The sequence below is a fragment of the Scaptodrosophila lebanonensis genome, unplaced genomic scaffold (genome assembly GCF_003285725.1).
Source record: "Scaptodrosophila lebanonensis strain 11010-0011.00,11010-0021.00 unplaced genomic scaffold, SlebRS2 tig00001415-arrow-pilon, whole genome shotgun sequence".
NCBI classification, from domain to species: domain Eukaryota; kingdom Metazoa; phylum Arthropoda; class Insecta; order Diptera; family Drosophilidae; genus Scaptodrosophila; species Scaptodrosophila lebanonensis.
This window is the reverse complement of record NW_022060742.1, coordinates 3,809,108-3,825,307: the sequence shown is the minus strand read 5'-3', so window position 1 is coordinate 3,825,307 and position 16,200 is coordinate 3,809,108. Positions and strand designations below refer to the sequence as shown.

The window sequence follows — 16,200 nt, the reverse complement described above, 5'->3', positions numbered from 1 at the left end:
AGGTATTTCATTGCCCTGACCTTGGGTGGTGTGAGCTGGCTCTTATCTACTTGTATTTGACTAAAAACAAAAGCACATTTAAATAGCTCTACATATGTTATAGCCACTTGATTTCCAGGCACAAAGCGCGCGCTCACACTCACACACGTAAAGGTTTCCTAATAGCTGGTTTGTGCCCGGTTCAAAAGCCAAATAGCCAATTTCAAACTTACTATAAACTTCACTCGGCGCATGGAGAAATTAATTGCGTGCTTCATAAAAAACTCTCGCATATAAATGAGTTTGGAAGTTAAAGAATATCGCAGTAATTGCATAACACACAGTGTCATTTGTGGCAAAATGAGGGAGCAGAATTAATTTTATTTCTAATCAAATTATGAAAACAGGTATGAATAAATGCAGAACTACTTGAAATAATGATATATAAAATATGAATAATGAAATGATCTAAGAAAATAGGGATAGGAGTAGACAAATCAAGTGAAAAATAAATAAATGTATTAAAATTGTATTCAAATTAACATCAAAAAGTCAAAAAACCCTCCTCCATTAAGGGACAGTAAATAAGATTTAAAATTAAAGCGAATATGTATTTCTCCACCCGTATTATCAGTTGGCCAAACTTTTCTTATAATACTAAGTAGTAAAAGGTGATACAACGTAATATTTTCCACTGCTGATAGTAATCCAAGTCAATATTGATATCAGAAATAATGAATATAACTACAACTGAGTAATTGGTACATTTAAATATTGCTGCACATCTACTTGTATATCCCACAGCGACCATACGTGTCAAGTTCTTTCCCCTTTTCGATTTTAACATTCTGAGAACCACTAAAAATCGCTGCTTGGAAATTCTAATCAAATTTTGTCTCTAATCCAGATCTATAATTTTTCGTTTTACTTTTCCAAGTTTAAGGATCGAATTACAATTCAGATAGTTTAATTTAAGTGCGGTTTTAAATTAGTTATTAGATGTGAAGCTGAAAAGGATAACTACTAACTAATCAATTCTTTAGGTACCAACACCAATTCGTATATACCTATATCTATGTACATAAGTAGCTTTGCCGTTAGAAGTATACTCGTATTTTTTAATAAAAATCTTAATGAAAATCGATGAAACATTATTCCTTTAAGTTTTCGGGATAACAATTGCTTGACAAGCTTTCTAGCGGAAGCCGAGCTCGGCCAGAAACACAATGTGAATTCTGTAATACGGTTTCGGCATTTGAAATATTTTTCCTAGACTAAATCAACATCACTAATAACAGATAAAGTTTATCTCTGTCAAGATTTGTTTTTCAGATATAAACAAGATACAATATTATTTATTAAAATGATCTGTGTTTGCCGCCTTTTGGGCAATACTTGAATAAATTTGTACGAATTAAAGAAAGTCAGCATAGTAATTAGCAATAAACCGCCGGCTTAAGAGCATATTATACAAGTAGATTGAATTGTCTCTTTTATTTTGACTATATCGTGTAGAAACTTTGCTACTTTGATGAAACAAAGACTGTACGTTTCAAGTGTCATAGAATGGCTTAAAGGGTAATGGATGATGCATAAAACAGTCTTTAAAATTGGAAAATATACTCGTACCAGAAAATTATGGAGAAAAAATATATATACAAGTAAATACATATACATATAAATTTGAGTGGAAAGTAATTTGCTCTGAAATAATGAGGACTTGCTCTTCGGCAATTACCTGTTCTTTACTCCACAAATACATATAATAATAATTTGCAAATAATAGAGCAACGTCGATTAGAAGCATTGACGCTTCATGTCTACTATATTTAATGACACAATGTTATTTCACGCATCATTTCGCTTTATGGCGCAACTAATCGCAAAGAGTTTTATCGAAACTAACAAAATCTACACAATAAAAATTTTGTATGCGCCCAAAACATGAATCCACTCCATACACCAATCCTTCAGCCGCCTACACTTCGCCCTCTTCGGCAGGTTCTTGTTGTGGCGGCGGTTCCTGGGGCTCTATAGTTTTACGTTTCTGCTGCGGTGGCGGCTGCTGTGGCTCTGGTTCTGGTGGTGGTGGTGGGGGCTCGTCCTCCTCTTCCAGCTCGAACGGATAGAATTCATGATCCTTGACCTGCAAATACTTGACTATGCGTCGTTTCTGCTTTATGCCCCGCAAAGCCCGGGTGTCCGTGTCATCCAGCTTAAAGTCGAATATATCCAGATTCTGGGTTATGTGCAGCGGGTTGGCTGCCTTGACGATGGGCACAACGCCATAGTCGATCTGTGGAATATCTCTATATATATTAGCTCCACCCCCTTGGCGGTCTATCTTACCAAGTATCGCAAAACGATCTGCGCAGCAGTTCTCTTATTTTTCTTGACCAAACGCTTCATACCCTCGGAAAAGAAGTAGATGGGCGTATGCAGCTCCCGATCTGGTTGCCCCAATGGAGCAAATGCTTGCACAACAATCCCATTATAGCGACAGTAGTCGACCAGATCCTTTTGCATAAAGCCCGGCCAGATTTCGACCTGATTCACTACCGGCTTTGAGGAGCTGCACTGTATAATTCGTTGCACCTGATCCATATTGAAATTGGAGACACCAATGCTGCGCACCAGTCCCATCCGTACCAGTTCTTCCATCGCACGCCAGGTATCAATATAGTCTATGTCGCTGTTATGTTTTATGAATGAGGGGTGCAGAACATTTCCGGCTACCAAAAGGATACTTACGTCGTTTCGATCGCACCATCCGTCTCGGTCTTCATTATTTCATCGCACATGTGTTTGTACGCGACCGGAAAGTGCAGCAAATATAGATCAACATAGTCAAAGCCCAACGTCTCCAGCTGCTTCTGGCAAATGCGAATGACATCAGCTGGAGCATGATGTGTATTCCACAGCTGTGGGAAAGACGCAAGTTAGTCGCTCGACCAAACGCTAAAGAACGAACGTTTCACACCTTGGTGGTCAGGAAAATGTTCTCTCTGGACACATTCCCCATTTGGATTTGCGTTCGCAGCGCCTCTCCAATCTCCTTCTCGTTCTCATAATAGAAGGCAGTGTCGAAGTGCCGGTAACCCGTCTCCACGGCACAGTGAATAGCCGTGGAACACTGATAGCCACGCATCTATAAAAGGCATGGGGTAACTACTAATATCTGCACCCTATACCCTATACTAAATGGACTTGCGTTGCGTTGCACCTTCAGGAAATTTAACTAATGCGGAGTATCATTCAAATACATAGTATTCGCGCTTTAGATTTTAAGTGACGCAAGCACTTCCCGAAAAGCTCAGTCTTCTCAATAACATTAAAAATATATTATTCATATCAGGGATTAAAGAACCGTCATAAGATGTCATATGGAAGGCAACCATATATTAAAATAAATCATCAAGTATGATAACGTGTTTCTAAAAGAATTCAGTTATCTCTTTTCAAAAATACCTTCACCAGAAATACTGAAATAATTGCATCCTATAAAATATTCTTTCACCGGAAATACTGAAATAATTCTACATCATTTGATACTGAGAATAAACGGTGTGCGACGTATGAAGAGTATATAAAATACATTATCCCAAAAAATCTTCAAATATTTTACCCAGAAATACTGCAAAATGACCTATTTGCGACCTATGAAGAGTATATAAATTACATTACCCTGAAAGATTTATCAAGTATGCTATCCAAAAGGATAAGGATATCTGTTTCAAAAGGTCTGTTCTTCAAAAATTCCTTCACGTCAAACACTGAAATAATGGCATCAAAGAACTGAGAAACTATACGCGACCTATCAGGAATTCTTGTAAATAATATGAAAAACACAAAATCTAGCGTGGCTGCCCGACTTTAAATTTGCAATCCGTTTACCTTGTAGGTGCCAAAGCCTAGTACGGGCATATCATAGCCGCTACTCAGCTTTACTTTCGGAGCCATCAGCAGCGTCTTCTCACCGCATGCGGGCGGCTGATCGCCGCCCAGTATCATGGCTACTCGAGTGGTGTTCTCATCCTCCTCATCTTCGCAGGTAGTTAGACAGCGCGCCGGTATCATTGCAAATTTTACCCTAAACGGAAATTTTTTTTTGATTTTACCAGGTTTCTAAATAAAAACAGGAGTTTAAGAGTAATTTTTTGAAAGCAAGGCAGAATACTTCTGCCAGTTCTGTCAAAACATCGTCATAGAGGAAAATAATTTTAAAAGAGTAAGTAAAATGTAAGAATGTGCTTTAATTCAGAACCAACCGCATGTTGTGCCTTCTTTTAACATTCATTTTTGGGTAAGCTAGGATATACGTCATTCACGGTTAGTACTCGATAGCGAAGGGGTAATATTTGTGGTTTTGGGGCTTTATTAGGTTGAATGGCACCAGGCGCACTCCTGTATGGAAGCTGTCGAGCACAGCCCGATCTTCAGCGCTTAGCTCAAAGTCGAAGATGTCAAAATTTTCTGTGATGCGCGACACATTCGATGACTTCGGTATGGGTATAACGCCCAGCTCCACCTACAAGAAATGCAAAGATATTATATATTTGACTATTTTCGCAAACATGGCGCTGACATTTACCAGATATCGTAACACAATTTGTGGAGCCGTCTTGCCATATTTCTTGGCTATGGCCTGGGTTTTGGGCGAATATATAAATTCGGGTTTCTGCTCAGCTGGTGCTGGGCGTCCCAATGGTGAGTAGGCAGTCAATGTAATGCCACGCTCCTTACAGAAGGCGGTAAGGGGCTTCTGATTAAGAGCCGGTGAGCACTCGACCTGATTGGTTACTGGCTTTATCTCACAATTGTCGAGGATACGTTGAATCTGCTCGCTGTTGAAGTTGGACACGCCAATGCTGCGCACCAAACCCAGCTTTACAAGCTTCTCCATAGCCTTATAAGTGTCCAAATAGTCAACATCGCTAAGTTGCAGCACATCCTTTTCATCCTTGGGCAGCAAAACCTCTTCACTAACAAACTTATACCCAACTGGTAGATGCATCAAATACAGGTCGATGTAATCTAGACCAAAGAGTGCCAACTGCTTGCGACAAGCACCCTCAACGCGGTCCGCTTCGTGATGAATGTTCCAAAGCTGCAAAGCAATAAAAAGAATGGTTTATAGAGAACATAAAAAACAAAAACAGCTGCCTCACCTTAGTGACCAAAAAAATATCCTCGCGCTTGACCACTCCCTCGGCTATCTTATCACGTATGGCCTTGCCGATCTCTGCCTCATTTTGGTAGAAGTATGCAGTATCAATGTGACGATAACCAATGTCAATGGCATGTTTCACAGCTTTCTCGCCCTCATTGTTCTTAGACTGAAAGTAGAAAGAAATACGAATATTGATTTTTGTATAACCAACAGGGAACGCCTACCGGTTGAAATGTGTTCAATAACACGACATTGGTGGAATATGTGGTACGCCATAACCGGCAGATTCACCAGTCGACCACAAGTGCGGTTCAGCCCAGCCACTATGCGGGCAGCAGAGGAACGCGAAACGCTTCAACGAAACGATAGCAGAATATATGTGCAAGAACAAAAACGGCTGGCAAGACAAAGATATGAAAATATTTAAGGAAACCAATTTATATTTAAAAATACAAGTGATTAAATTAAAAATATGCGCTTATAAACTAATGTGGGTAATGCTGGTGTCCTTTGGCCTTTTCGAATTTCCACAGTCGGGTACGCTCGTTAAAATTTTCAAACAACTCCATTTCTTGTGCCGTTAAACTAAAGTCGAACAAGTCGAAATTCTCGCGGAGATGTTGGATCTGTGCAGCCTTGGGTATGGGCACTGTGCCAATGTCAAGCTGCAATTAATTGTTTCTATTATGTTGTCCCAATTTGAATAGTTTTCAATCTACCAGATATCGCAGTACCAGCTGCGCAATCGTCTTCCTATGATTTTTAGCCATGGCCAAGAGCTCTGAATCATTGTAATAAGATGGCAACGGCTTGCTGGGCTTTGGTCGTCCCAGTGGCGAATATGCTGTGACGACAATCTCATGTGCACGGCAAAACTCAATTAACGGCCACTGAATTAACTGTAGGTGGCATTCTATTTGATTGGTTACGGGCTTTATGCGGCAATCTTGCAACAGGCGTTCCAGTTGCGCGCTATTAAAATTTGACACGCCAAGACTGCGCACCAGTCCCAGATCGACAAGTTCCTCCATTGCCCTGTACGTATCAACAAAATCCACATCACTAAAATGCAGAAAGACTTGAGATTGACAACGTTCTAAGTGATGTCTCACACCTACTTGGTCTGTAGTACGCCTTCGCTATGGGGCATTAGTTCATCGTCATTCACATATTTTACTCCTACAGGCGAGTGCATTAAGTATAGGTCTATATATATAACGCCCAGCTGCTGTAGTTGCAGCTCACAAGCATACCGAACGCGAGTCGGTTCGTGGTATATATCCCAAAGCTTGGAGAAATAAATAACGACTTTACATACACATGTATATTTGTATTTAGTATAGTGTTCTGCACTTACCTTTGTGACGAGGAATATCTCATCCCGCTTTATTATACCACTAGCAATAGTTTCTTCCAGCACTTTACCTATAATCGCTTCGTTGCCATAAAGATAAGCAGTGTCAATATGACGATAGCCCAAATCCAGAGCACAACGCACTGCGTTTTCACACTTTGTTTTCTTTAGCTACGAAGCGCACCATTTAATTTTACTTAATTGCTACTAATCTATATATGTATCATCTTCTTGTGGGAAGAGTTTCGCGATATCTGTATGTACTTACATACATATATATGTATATACAAAGCCACACGCGCAAAAATGACATGTGGTTGCAAAGCAAATCGGATAGATCAAAATAAAAAGCTTCCAATTAAATGCTTACCTCATAGGTGCCCAAGCCCAAGACAGGCATTTCGTAACCATTGTTAAGTTTAACAGTTGGTGCAAGTTTTAGTTGAGTTTTCGAAGACATGTTTCCCGAAATTTTAGGACAAAATAGCGCACTACGCTTTACCAATTGTTGAAATATCACCGACAAGTGCGCCGATCTATAAAACATTGCCGGACGGACAGCTTTCAAATGGCATAAATTCGCGAGCTGCCAACCAGTTCGAAACTAAATTGCGTTGCCACATGTTCGAAAAATGGTGATGCAATACGAATTTTTACAGATAAATCTATTGTGAATTGCTTTGAACAGTGGTGATAAACAAAAAACTGCTGATTACAAATTCCTTAATTGCCCAAGCATTTACATAAACAAATTCATATGTATGTATGTATTAGAACATACACATATGTAGATGAATAACTGCCCGTCAAATAAAGTGGCCAGCTACAGCTAACAGCAATCTCAATGTCAAACTTGGTTAAACTGCTCAGTAGGAGAACTGTCGTCGTTCTCAACAGTAAACAATCGCGTAAAATGGCTAGCAACAGTAAAGAAGCCGTTGTGGCTGTCGGCCAAATGCGAGCGACAAGTGATAAAAGTCAAAATATGCAGCAGGTGAAGGAGCTGGTCTCGCGCGCCAGGGCTCAAGAAGCAAAGATGTTGTTTCTGCCTGAGTGCTGTGACTATGTGGGCGAAAGCCGGCCACAGACCTTAGAGTTGGCTGAGCCCCTTACCGGCCCCACAATGAGCAAATACCGAGAACTGGCCCGCTCCAATAAACTCTGGCTTTCCCTTGGTGGCGTACATGAACTGACAGGCGACAACTCTTCGGAATGCAAAATATACAATGCTCATGTTATGATTAATGACCAGGGCGAGGTAGCGGCGATCTATCGAAAGATGCACCTGTTTGATGCGGAGACCAAGGATTTCCGGCTGCGCGAATCAGACACTGTAGCGGCGGGAAAAAGCCTGGAGCGCCCTGTAAGTACCCCTGCTGGTGAGGTAGGCTTACAGATTTGCTACGACCTGCGCTTTGCGGAGCCCGCACTGATTCTTCGAAAACTTGGCGCCCAGCTCCTCACCTACCCGGCTGCATTTACGTACGCGACCGGCAAGGCGCACTGGGAAATCTTGTTACGGGCCAGAGCCATTGAGACACAGTGCTTTGTGGTGGCTGCTGCTCAGCAGGGTTGGCACAACAAAAAGCGGCAAAGTTGGGGCCATGGTATGATTATCAATCCGTGGGGAAAGGTGCTAGCCGACTGTGGAGGGGAACAGGAGCTCGCAGTGGCTACAGCAACTATCGATTTGGGTAGCCTGGAATCGCTCTACCAGAGCATGCCATGTTTCGAACACCGCCGGAACGACATCTACAGTCTGACAGCATACAATTTACCTACCGCCACAACCGATGGGTCCTCGTGCGAAGATCGCATGTTCGCCGGCAACAAGGTGGACATGCGCACAATATTCTACGAGTCGGAGCATTGCTTTGCCTTCACAAATCTTCGCTGTGTTGTCCAGGGACATGTGCTTGTCTCTACAAAACGCATCACGCCACGCCTCAATGGGCTAAATTGCGCTGAAATGACCGACCTATTTGCCACAGTGTGCATGGTGCAGCGTCTGTTGGAGAAGCGTTACAACACCACCTCTGCCACAGTGACTGTGCAAGATGGAGCAGATGCTGGACAAACTGTACCTCACGTGCACTTCCATGTGATGCCCCGGCGCACCGGCGACTTTGGTCACAATGATCAGATTTACGTAAAATTGGAGGAGCGCACAGAGAACATGCCCCCACGGACCCTGGATGAACGCATTGACGAGGCTCAAATGTATCGGGACATGTTGCGATCGAGCAACAATTATTAAAAAGTGCCCTCCTTTGTGTTTTGTTTATACTGTTATTAAAGACAAACATGTTTCCAAAATGTAAATATTGATGATTTATATTGCAACTGTTGCATTCACAATAGACAGTAAAATATATGCATAGGCAACACTTTTCATTCATTTGGCAGCACTAGGAATATAAATAAAGCAAGTGGGACAATAAATTGTAAACTTTCTGCACTAAATATGCCTAACATATCCGCCCACCATATAGATGGACTTCGGGACCTCTTAATAAACAATGAGAACACACCTATTCTACTTAAACTGGTCAAGAACATTTCGAAAAATATGTGCCTCATTGAACCAGAAGGTGAGACAATATCAATACAGTAGCAACTATTTTGATTGTCTTTACATTTGCAGCCGCCTTGACTTTCGTCGTCGAGCAAGTGGGGGACGTTCACAAGCTGCTGAGTAAAAAGCACATCTCGAAAAATCTTTTATTGAAGTACCTGCAGGCACGACATCCCGGAACAGCGACAGATTTTACAAAAAGCGATCTTATTATGCGCGTGATTGAATATTGGGATATGGACAAGAAAAGCGATAACAATGGGGCAAATGAGACGGAACAATTCCCCATTAATTTGTTCGCGAAGCAATTTTCTGAATGGTTTTATAATAACCTTAACCAGACCCAAATTCAACTGTCAGATTTTTGGATAGATGGAGCGCTACAGCTCCGCATTATAGCTGATGATGAAGTGCAAGATGTTGAATGCTCAAGTAGCGTCGACGTGCTGAATACACTTGTCAATACGAAAGAAAAGTTTTCCTTTATTTTTAATCTAAACCTGACAAGCGATGGTGTTCAGGGTCGAATTGACCCATACGGTCTAGTCATTGTGCTTTCGTGTGGCACTCTACACACAGTCAATCAATGTGTGGGCGTATTTGAGTCCCTCTTCGGACTGCTGCGCGATCCTTTCGGCGACAACAATTGGAAGATAAAAAAATTAAAGCTGCTGTTACGTAGCCAAAACGCAGCCCATAGGCACACCTTAGGTGCCAGCAGTAGTTTAATGGATGCTTTACAGCTGCCTGTGTCCAATGAAGCTGTGGATTACTGAAGCCATCGATACCTAATAGATATTTTCCATTGTTTACTCTTTCGGTGTATATTGGTCGAGGCTATGTAGTATATGATTATAAGACTGTTTAACAATACACATTCATTTTGTACCTGCAGCAACCCTAAATAAAATCTGATCTCGTTATATATAGTTGTTTATCTTTATGAAGAACGGCATAAACTACTGTGCCAAGAAGGATTTGTTTGTTCACTTTGCATACTACACAAAATGTACCTTATTGATGATGTTCTAGATTTAAAAATGCTTAGTTTGTTTTGAAAAGTACCTTTATAATATGATTAACATAATGTCCGTCTGTTCCTTTGAAAACGTTTGCTTAGAGCCTCTGATAGAACAACCATAGATTACATATTTCATAAAAGCGATTGTCTTTAAATATATTTCCTTGCAATATTTTTACTATGTAACGAACCCACCCACTTCTATACGTTAGCAACGTTTCGATTTATCATACTATTCCTATAATATACCAAACAAAACCGAATTCCAGGCGTATCTAACCTTTGGCGCATTTTACATTTGTTGCCTAAGATATACTTACCAAAGCATTTTAACCAACTATCAAATAATTAACAGTAATTGCGTGTTTTTGAGTTTGGGAACTTCGTTTTAAAAATTTCTTCTTTTTCTTTTTGATATTCTTTCAAGTGTTTGTTTTAAAATTAAAAAAATAAAAAAATCATGGACAACCATTTGGTCGAAGTCATTTTACTTAATCAGTTGTCATCAAACACGAAATCTGTAATTCCATACCATTCCGAAACCATAATCTCCAGTGAGGCTCTGAGTCGACAAAGTCTAGCTAGCAGTCTTTGCTAAATATTGTGTGTTATTTAAGCATGCAAAATTTAGCTAGAAACAACCTATGCCTGTCTTACTTATCCCAATATATTGGGTAGCTTACTACAAACCCATTAATATACTGTACCTGTGCGTCTAGACTCACGGTAAACTTCAGAAGATCTATTAAAATAAATGAATGCTCTTAATTAAACTGTTTAAAATCAACAAGGTCTGGCCAACTTACGCTGACTAAATCGTGTGGCACAATTTAGCGCGGTTTCCAAATAGGTCTTAAAGACCATAGCTGAAATTGCAGAAGAAAACAGAAAGTAACTGAGTTAAAGAATTGCTTGACTCAATCTGAAATCGGTGGAATGTTTTGACTTTTCGCGACAGCCTTTGATATTGCTGGGCAGAGTGAATATGAGCACAGTGAAATGGGATTAACCCGAATACATATGTATGAATGAGGACTATTTCTGGAAGTGTCAAGCAATTCAGAAAATAGCTCACTCAAATTGTATGTATTAGGTTCCCAAATAGTTTCATTTCACTACACTCTTATAAACATATATATTTTGATTCTTTGTAATAATCACATGTGTGTATGCCCAAAAATGATTACCGGTTAAGATGCTCGGACCAAGTTCGTAGTCACATAAGCGGAATGCGCCGAGTTAAGGCTCGTGTATCGCTGTTGGCGGCCCACTGAAATGGTATAAGACATTAATAATATGTTCGACTGGTTTGTGAGTGTGTGTGTGTTATTTGTTAAGTTTAAGTGGAAGTTGTTTGCATATAAATTATGCTACAACAATATTTATACAACTTTCTCATTCTCATTGATAAAATGAAAAGCATATCATTTGTTTTCGATTTAGAACTTGCGCTAGTGCACAAGTACAACTGAACTTATATACATTTCATATATTTTTTGTTTTGCATCTGATAGATCTATCCACTAATGGGCATGAGCTTTGGGTAGTGGTGGACTTGAACACAAAATCTAAAAACTAACTTTTCCGCATATATGTATGCGTGAACTAATGACGAATGTAGACTTGAAATTGCTTACGGGCTAGGCATAAACTGTTACGTTTCTTCGTCGTCGTCATCAACATGTTCGCAAATTACATTTTCTCCTGGATGAACGGATGCATCAATGCTTGATTAAGCGATATACGTTTGGCTGGATCTAATGCAAACATATTCTCCAGTAGATCCTTCAGCTGCGTCACCTTGCGATGCTGGTCATCGGGTAGATTTTGATCAGCTATCAATTCTTGCTGCAGATTACGTGTTGGCTTTACAACAGGCATAACGACAACTTTTTCCTATATGAAATGAAGAGAAAAACTTAAATTAAAATGTTTAACTCGATGCATCCTACATATATACGACATAAAATCCCAGTCACAAGCGATAGCAAAGTTTTTATACAATTATATCCATGGGGTGAGGGTGAAGTCGAAAAAAAGTTCAAATACCATATTGCATGCTAAGTTGCAAAACTCTACACATACATACATATGTATATATTTTTCAATGAATACAGTCAACAAAATATTCTGTAACGCTCACAGTTTAACGATAAAGCAAAATTAAAATGAATCAAGTTGCTTACCCGTTCGGTTAACCTATCGATCTCGTGGTACAGGAAATTGCAACTTTGGTCGAAGTGTTGTTCTCTGAATTGACCTTTACGAATAATGCGATTGGGTATTTTGCCCTTGACGTCCATGAAATATTTAAGCATCTGATTGTTACTCTTTCCACTGAACAAAATCTTGCCCGTATACAACTCGTAAATGGTGCAACCTGCCGACCAAGTATCAATGCCATAATCATAGGGTATGCCAAGTATGATCTCTGGCGCACGATAAAAGCGGGACACCAGATATGGTGTTATTTCATTGTCACTGATGGCTGAAGCAGATCCAAAATCACATAACTTCAATATCAGATTGTTCTCGTTGACCAAAATGTTATCTGGCTTGATGTCAGCGTGTAAGATACCCGTTTTCTTCAGCAGCTTAAGTGCCAAGAAAAGTTGTTGCGTATAACTGCGTACTGCTTTTATATGTAGACCCACATTTTTGCCATATTTTTTGAGCACCTCCCGCAAATTCATGGCAAGCGGCTCAAATACCATACACAAATGCTGAAAATATATGAATCAATGAATGCCGAGGACTCAAAATGTGGTTTTAAAAATATATTCACCTGCTTGTGGAAAAAATGTCGATACAAACGCAGGCAATGGAAACGGTCGTCCGGATCGGCATCGTTTAGTTTCTTAAGTATCTCCAGCTCCCTTAAACCAGTTTTATGCCTGACATAACATATGGTTTAGATGAAAATAGTTAGCAATAATTATAATTAGTACTTACATAATTTCATTGTTGCGAATTATCTTGATCGCTACATTGGCTAACCCTCGCGCCTGATCGCGACCTCGTACAACGTTGCTGAAGACACCCTGACCCGTATACCCACTGACGCAATAACGATTATCCAGTACCTCACCAATTCGTACCCTATAGTAGCCCTCTGCATCGTCCCAGTTGTCTGTCAATGCTGGATTATCAATTTGGTTTTTGTTCTGCACAATCGTGTTGGGTGACTGAAATATACAAGAAGTTTAAGAAACGGCAGACGCGAAAGCATTACATTTGAAATCTACAAGCCTGCGACTCACATCAAAATTCGAGTCCACATCCTGGTCAGCAAACATATCCCATTCGTTACGTTTTTCCTTGGCATCCTTTGTATTTATGGAAATGTTCTTTTGCCCAAGATCGTTCTGCTGCTCTGGTTTGACCTCATGTTTTGCGGAGGGTGAAGGAGTACGCGTATGTGAAGTGCTTGACTCATAAGAGTTGGATTTGCGTTGATTTGGGGTATCACTGTGATTAGTCCCGAGTTTCTATAAAACGTTTAAAATAAGTCCGGTGTGCAAAAAATATCAGGAAAAAGAATATAAAAATTTACCTTTAACAATTCCTCACGCTGTTTGCGTCGCATTTCAATGATGCGCTCTTCGTCATCATCATCTTCATTGATATCAATATCCAAATTAACCTCCTCATCGCTAGATTCTTTTTCGTGCATCCTCTGTCCCTCACTCAAAGAACCCTTATAGCGATCGCGTTCATTACCACCAACGCCATTTCCTGACCTTCCACGATCGTTATGCCCTGTGCGATCTCTATCACGCTGCCGCTCACGTTCGCGTCTTCTGTCCGACTCTACTTTACTGCGACTATGTGAACGCTGACGCATCCAACGATCCCGCTCCCGTGGCCGTCCATCTCTCTCATTGGTATGTGGTCTGTCACGACGGTCTCGACTTATTTCACGCCGCTCACGCTGCTTATCCCGATTAATCTCTTGACGCAAGTCCTCCATATTCCGATTATTCTCCTGGTTGCTGCGTCTCTGTCGGCTGTGGCTGCGCTTCTCATCTTCGCGCCGACGCGGCGTACGACTGTGTTCCCTTTCACTACGTGCTGCAGTCGCTCTGTCTCTGGATTGATGAAGCTCCCTTGTATCTCTGTGCTGCTGTTCCGAATGGTGACGTGATGCCGTTGCTGTTGACTTTTCCTCACGAGTGCGGCTTCTCGGTTCAGGAGACAAACGTCGCCGTCGCTTCTCTGAAGTGGGCGTTGGCGTGCGCTGGCCACCGCTAGAATCATCCAATAATATAACATCGGATTCATTTGAGTTATGGGTGCTAGATTGTTTATTATTAACATGTTTACTAGTTGCCGTAGCTACTGACGACGCAGACTTGCTGCTCGGCACCTGTGACGTTGGCCTGCGGGCGTCTGTGAGCACCGTAGTAGGAGGGGCCACCACCATCGTCTGCATGGCCCTTCTTTTGCTTTCGGCGCTGTCTTCACGCGGGCGCTTTACCAGCACCGAATTGGAACGACTATCATCGCCCTCGGTGTCCGACATGTATGCTCCAAGACGGGCTTGTAGCAGCGCTTTTTGTTTCATCAATTCTTCTAGGTTTAGCTCATCCTCGTGTATAGGCGAAATAACAGGGCTAGCCACGTCGATGGGACTGCAATGGAATTGAGTATAGCTACAAGACAAACTGTATACGATCCCCGTACTTACACATCACTTTCACTACCCGAACTTGCCACCTCTAACACTGGTAGCACTTTGTTCTGTATGGTCTTTGTTATTTCCTCAACCAGGCTGCAGGGATCTGTTTGAATATTTGGTTTTATAATGCGAAAATCGACACCATTGGTGTTCTGCTCCACACGGCGTGCAGTTTTTTGCTCATAGCCGGCCTTTTGCATAATTTCCGTGAACTTGCTACTGAGCCCACTACTGCGATGAATCTGTTTGTCATTCTCCAAACCGCCGTCAGACGCATTCGAGGTCTCGCTATGGTGACGCTTCTTCGCCTTCTTATGCTTCTTATGCACCTTATCGCTTTTCTTATGCTTCTTGTGTTTTTTGGACTTTTTATGCCTGGTGCGACGATCTTCCGCCTCGCTGGAGTCATAGCTATAGGACAGATTTTATTAATTTGCAATGCCTATGTTTCTAATACGACTCGATTATGCGCGGCAAGTAACACAAACGTTCATAAACGTTCACAAATGCGTCCTAGTCGCACACTGCTATAATGGCTACTTACCTTTTTTCGTCGCTCGTCATTTTTACAACGGTGTAGTTATTAAACGAATCGCTAATTTTCGACTATTCAATATACGAATTATCTTAATAAGTTTGTCTGTTTCGTCACTTTCTCAATTAAGTTGCGTTTTTTATTTTCACGTATTCTGGGTTAGGGATGTGAGACTAGGTAAAAGTACATACAAATTACAAATTACATATATGTATCGATTTCATGCCGACTTCGATACTGGTGCCAAAACAATGCTGCCAGATCACCGAAGCTTATAGACTTGTGTATTTACTGCAGTTGTTCTGTGACGCTAAAAGTTTTAATATTTTGTACAAATATGACTGCTGTGCCACCGCCCGCGAATGTCGCCACTCTCCTGCCCTTGGGTAAGCGCAAATAATGACTTATTCACATAACATGTCCGTAGGAAAAACTAATCAAATTACTCTACTTGTCGGCTTTCTTGTGCTATAGAACTTGTGGACAAATGCATAGGCTCTCGCATTCACATTATAATGAAGAATGATAAGGAAATGGTGGGCACCTTGCTGGGTTTCGATGACTTTGTCAACATGCTCCTGGACGATGTGACCGAATATGAGAATACGCCGGACGGACGCCGCATTACCAAGCTGGACCAAATACTGCTCAATGGCAATAACATCACAATGGTGAGATGTTTTCATATAAACGAGCTGACACGTGTATTTAACACACATTTTTATTTCAGTTGGTGCCCGGTGGCGAACTGGCGGAATAACAGTTTTCCATTAAGATCAACATTACGTACAAACATAATTAATAAATGTAATTACAACAAAATGTTATCCTCTTCTCTGTAACGGTGGCGTTGCCGGTCCATTTCAATTGACCATTTCCGCGCAGGCG

General features: G+C 41.0%; 6 protein-coding genes across 8 annotated transcripts; 3 read left to right on the top strand and 3 right to left on the bottom strand.

Moving 5' to 3' along the window:
• Positions 1–1,772: 1,772 nt before the first annotated feature.
• Positions 1,773–4,142, bottom strand: LOC115632409 (aldo-keto reductase family 1 member B1). Its single transcript, XM_030529545.1, has 5 exons — positions 3,874–4,142; positions 2,960–3,127; positions 2,731–2,900; positions 2,329–2,671; positions 1,773–2,275 (listed from the first exon to the last, which is right to left on the bottom strand). The coding sequence occupies exons 1-5, from the start codon at positions 4,054–4,056 to the stop codon at positions 1,958–1,960; spliced, it is 1,182 nt and encodes a 393-aa protein (XP_030385405.1). The 5' UTR covers positions 4,057–4,142; the 3' UTR covers positions 1,773–1,957.
• Positions 4,143–4,212: 70 nt separating this feature from the next.
• LOC115632410 (1,5-anhydro-D-fructose reductase) lies at positions 4,213–7,055 on the bottom strand. Of its 2 annotated transcripts, XM_030529547.1 has the most exons (5): positions 6,874–7,055; positions 6,507–6,674; positions 6,268–6,437; positions 5,869–6,211; positions 5,570–5,814 (listed from the first exon to the last, which is right to left on the bottom strand). In XM_030529547.1, exons 1-5 carry the CDS (start codon positions 7,048–7,050, stop codon positions 5,635–5,637), a joined length of 1,038 nt encoding a protein of 345 aa, XP_030385407.1. In that variant the 5' UTR covers positions 7,051–7,055; the 3' UTR covers positions 5,570–5,634. The 2 variants fall into 2 exon arrangements, with proteins under 2 accessions (XP_030385406.1, XP_030385407.1); XM_030529546.1 differs by lacking the exons at positions 5,570–5,814; positions 5,869–6,211; positions 6,268–6,437; positions 6,507–6,674 and adding exons at positions 4,213–4,507; positions 4,571–5,086; positions 5,148–5,315 and having other exon boundaries at positions 6,874–7,035.
• Positions 7,056–7,229: 174 nt separating this feature from the next.
• Positions 7,230–8,883, top strand: LOC115632310 (nitrilase and fragile histidine triad fusion protein NitFhit). The gene has a single exon (XM_030529411.1). The coding sequence runs from the start codon at positions 7,348–7,350 to the stop codon at positions 8,758–8,760; it is 1,413 nt and encodes a 470-aa protein (XP_030385271.1). The 5' UTR covers positions 7,230–7,347; the 3' UTR covers positions 8,761–8,883.
• On the top strand, positions 8,819–10,003 carry LOC115632311 (uncharacterized protein C3orf38 homolog). The gene is made up of 2 exons (XM_030529412.1): positions 8,819–9,094; positions 9,148–10,003. Exons 1-2 carry the CDS (start codon positions 8,968–8,970, stop codon positions 9,852–9,854), a joined length of 834 nt encoding a protein of 277 aa, XP_030385272.1. The 5' UTR covers positions 8,819–8,967; the 3' UTR covers positions 9,855–10,003.
• A 496-nt stretch (positions 10,004–10,499) lies between these two features.
• LOC115632209 (serine/threonine-protein kinase PRP4 homolog) lies at positions 10,500–15,455 on the bottom strand. 2 transcript variants are annotated; one of them, XR_003996277.1, is made up of 11 exons: positions 15,322–15,455; positions 14,787–15,188; positions 13,653–14,730; positions 13,360–13,587; positions 13,052–13,284; positions 12,885–12,993; positions 12,286–12,822; positions 11,737–11,995; positions 11,287–11,369; positions 10,906–10,965; positions 10,500–10,841 (listed from the first exon to the last, which is right to left on the bottom strand). XR_003996277.1 is itself a non-coding variant. In XM_030529264.1 (8 exons), the coding sequence occupies exons 1-8, from the start codon at positions 15,339–15,341 to the stop codon at positions 11,792–11,794; spliced, it is 2,811 nt and encodes a 936-aa protein (XP_030385124.1). In that variant the 5' UTR covers positions 15,342–15,455; the 3' UTR covers positions 11,598–11,791. The 2 variants fall into 2 exon arrangements, 1 of the variants encoding a protein (XP_030385124.1); XM_030529264.1 differs by lacking the exons at positions 10,500–10,841; positions 10,906–10,965; positions 11,287–11,369 and having other exon boundaries at positions 11,598–11,995.
• A 128-nt stretch (positions 15,456–15,583) lies between these two features.
• LOC115632933 (U6 snRNA-associated Sm-like protein LSm5) lies at positions 15,584–16,139 on the top strand. The gene is made up of 3 exons (XM_030530226.1): positions 15,584–15,698; positions 15,787–15,983; positions 16,043–16,139. Exons 1-3 carry the CDS (start codon positions 15,650–15,652, stop codon positions 16,070–16,072), a joined length of 276 nt encoding a protein of 91 aa, XP_030386086.1. The 5' UTR covers positions 15,584–15,649; the 3' UTR covers positions 16,073–16,139.
• Positions 16,140–16,200: the final 61 nt, after the last annotated feature.

Excerpts from the sequence above, each read along its gene's own strand:
- LOC115632209 (XM_030529264.1), bottom strand. The coding sequence starts at position 15,341 with ATGACGAGCGACGAAAAAAG. Across the intron at positions 12,994-13,051 it reads ATTCGCAACAATGAAATTAT|GCATAAAACTGGTTTAAGGG; the intron begins GTAAGTACTAAT and ends ATGTTATGTCAG. Across the intron at positions 11,996-12,285 it reads TCGATAGGTTAACCGAACGG|GAAAAAGTTGTCGTTATGCC; the intron begins GTAAGCAACTTG and ends CATTTCATATAG.
- LOC115632409 (XM_030529545.1), bottom strand. The coding sequence starts at position 4,056 with ATGATACCGGCGCGCTGTCTAACTACCTGCGAAGATGAGGAGGATGAG. Across the intron at positions 2,672-2,730 it reads GATGGTGCGATCGAAACGAC|CGACATAGACTATATTGATA; the intron begins GTAAGTATCCTT and ends AAAACATAACAG. Across the intron at positions 2,276-2,328 it reads AGATCGTTTTGCGATACTTG|ATCGACTATGGCGTTGTGCC; the intron begins GTAAGATAGACC and ends GATATTCCACAG.
- LOC115632933 (XM_030530226.1), top strand. The coding sequence starts at position 15,650 with ATGACTGCTGTGCCACCGCCCGCGAATGTCGCCACTCTCCTGCCCTTG. Across the intron at positions 15,699-15,786 it reads CGCCACTCTCCTGCCCTTGG|AACTTGTGGACAAATGCATA; the intron begins GTAAGCGCAAAT and ends CTTGTGCTATAG. Across the intron at positions 15,984-16,042 it reads ATGGCAATAACATCACAATG|TTGGTGCCCGGTGGCGAACT; the intron begins GTGAGATGTTTT and ends TTTTTATTTCAG.
- LOC115632310 (XM_030529411.1), top strand. The coding sequence starts at position 7,348 with ATGTCAAACTTGGTTAAACTGCTCAGTAGGAGAACTGTCGTCGTTCTC.
- LOC115632410 (XM_030529547.1), bottom strand. The coding sequence starts at position 7,050 with ATGTTTTATAGATCGGCGCACTTGTCGGTGATATTTCAACAATTGGTA. Across the intron at positions 6,675-6,873 it reads TGGGCTTGGGCACCTATGAG|CTAAAGAAAACAAAGTGTGA; the intron begins GTAAGCATTTAA and ends TGCGCTTCGTAG. Across the intron at positions 5,815-5,868 it reads AGCTGGTACTGCGATATCTG|CTTGACATTGGCACAGTGCC; the intron begins GTAGATTGAAAA and ends AATTAATTGCAG.
- LOC115632311 (XM_030529412.1), top strand. The coding sequence starts at position 8,968 with ATGCCTAACATATCCGCCCACCATATAGATGGACTTCGGGACCTCTTA. Across the intron at positions 9,095-9,147 it reads GTGCCTCATTGAACCAGAAG|CCGCCTTGACTTTCGTCGTC; the intron begins GTGAGACAATAT and ends TTACATTTGCAG.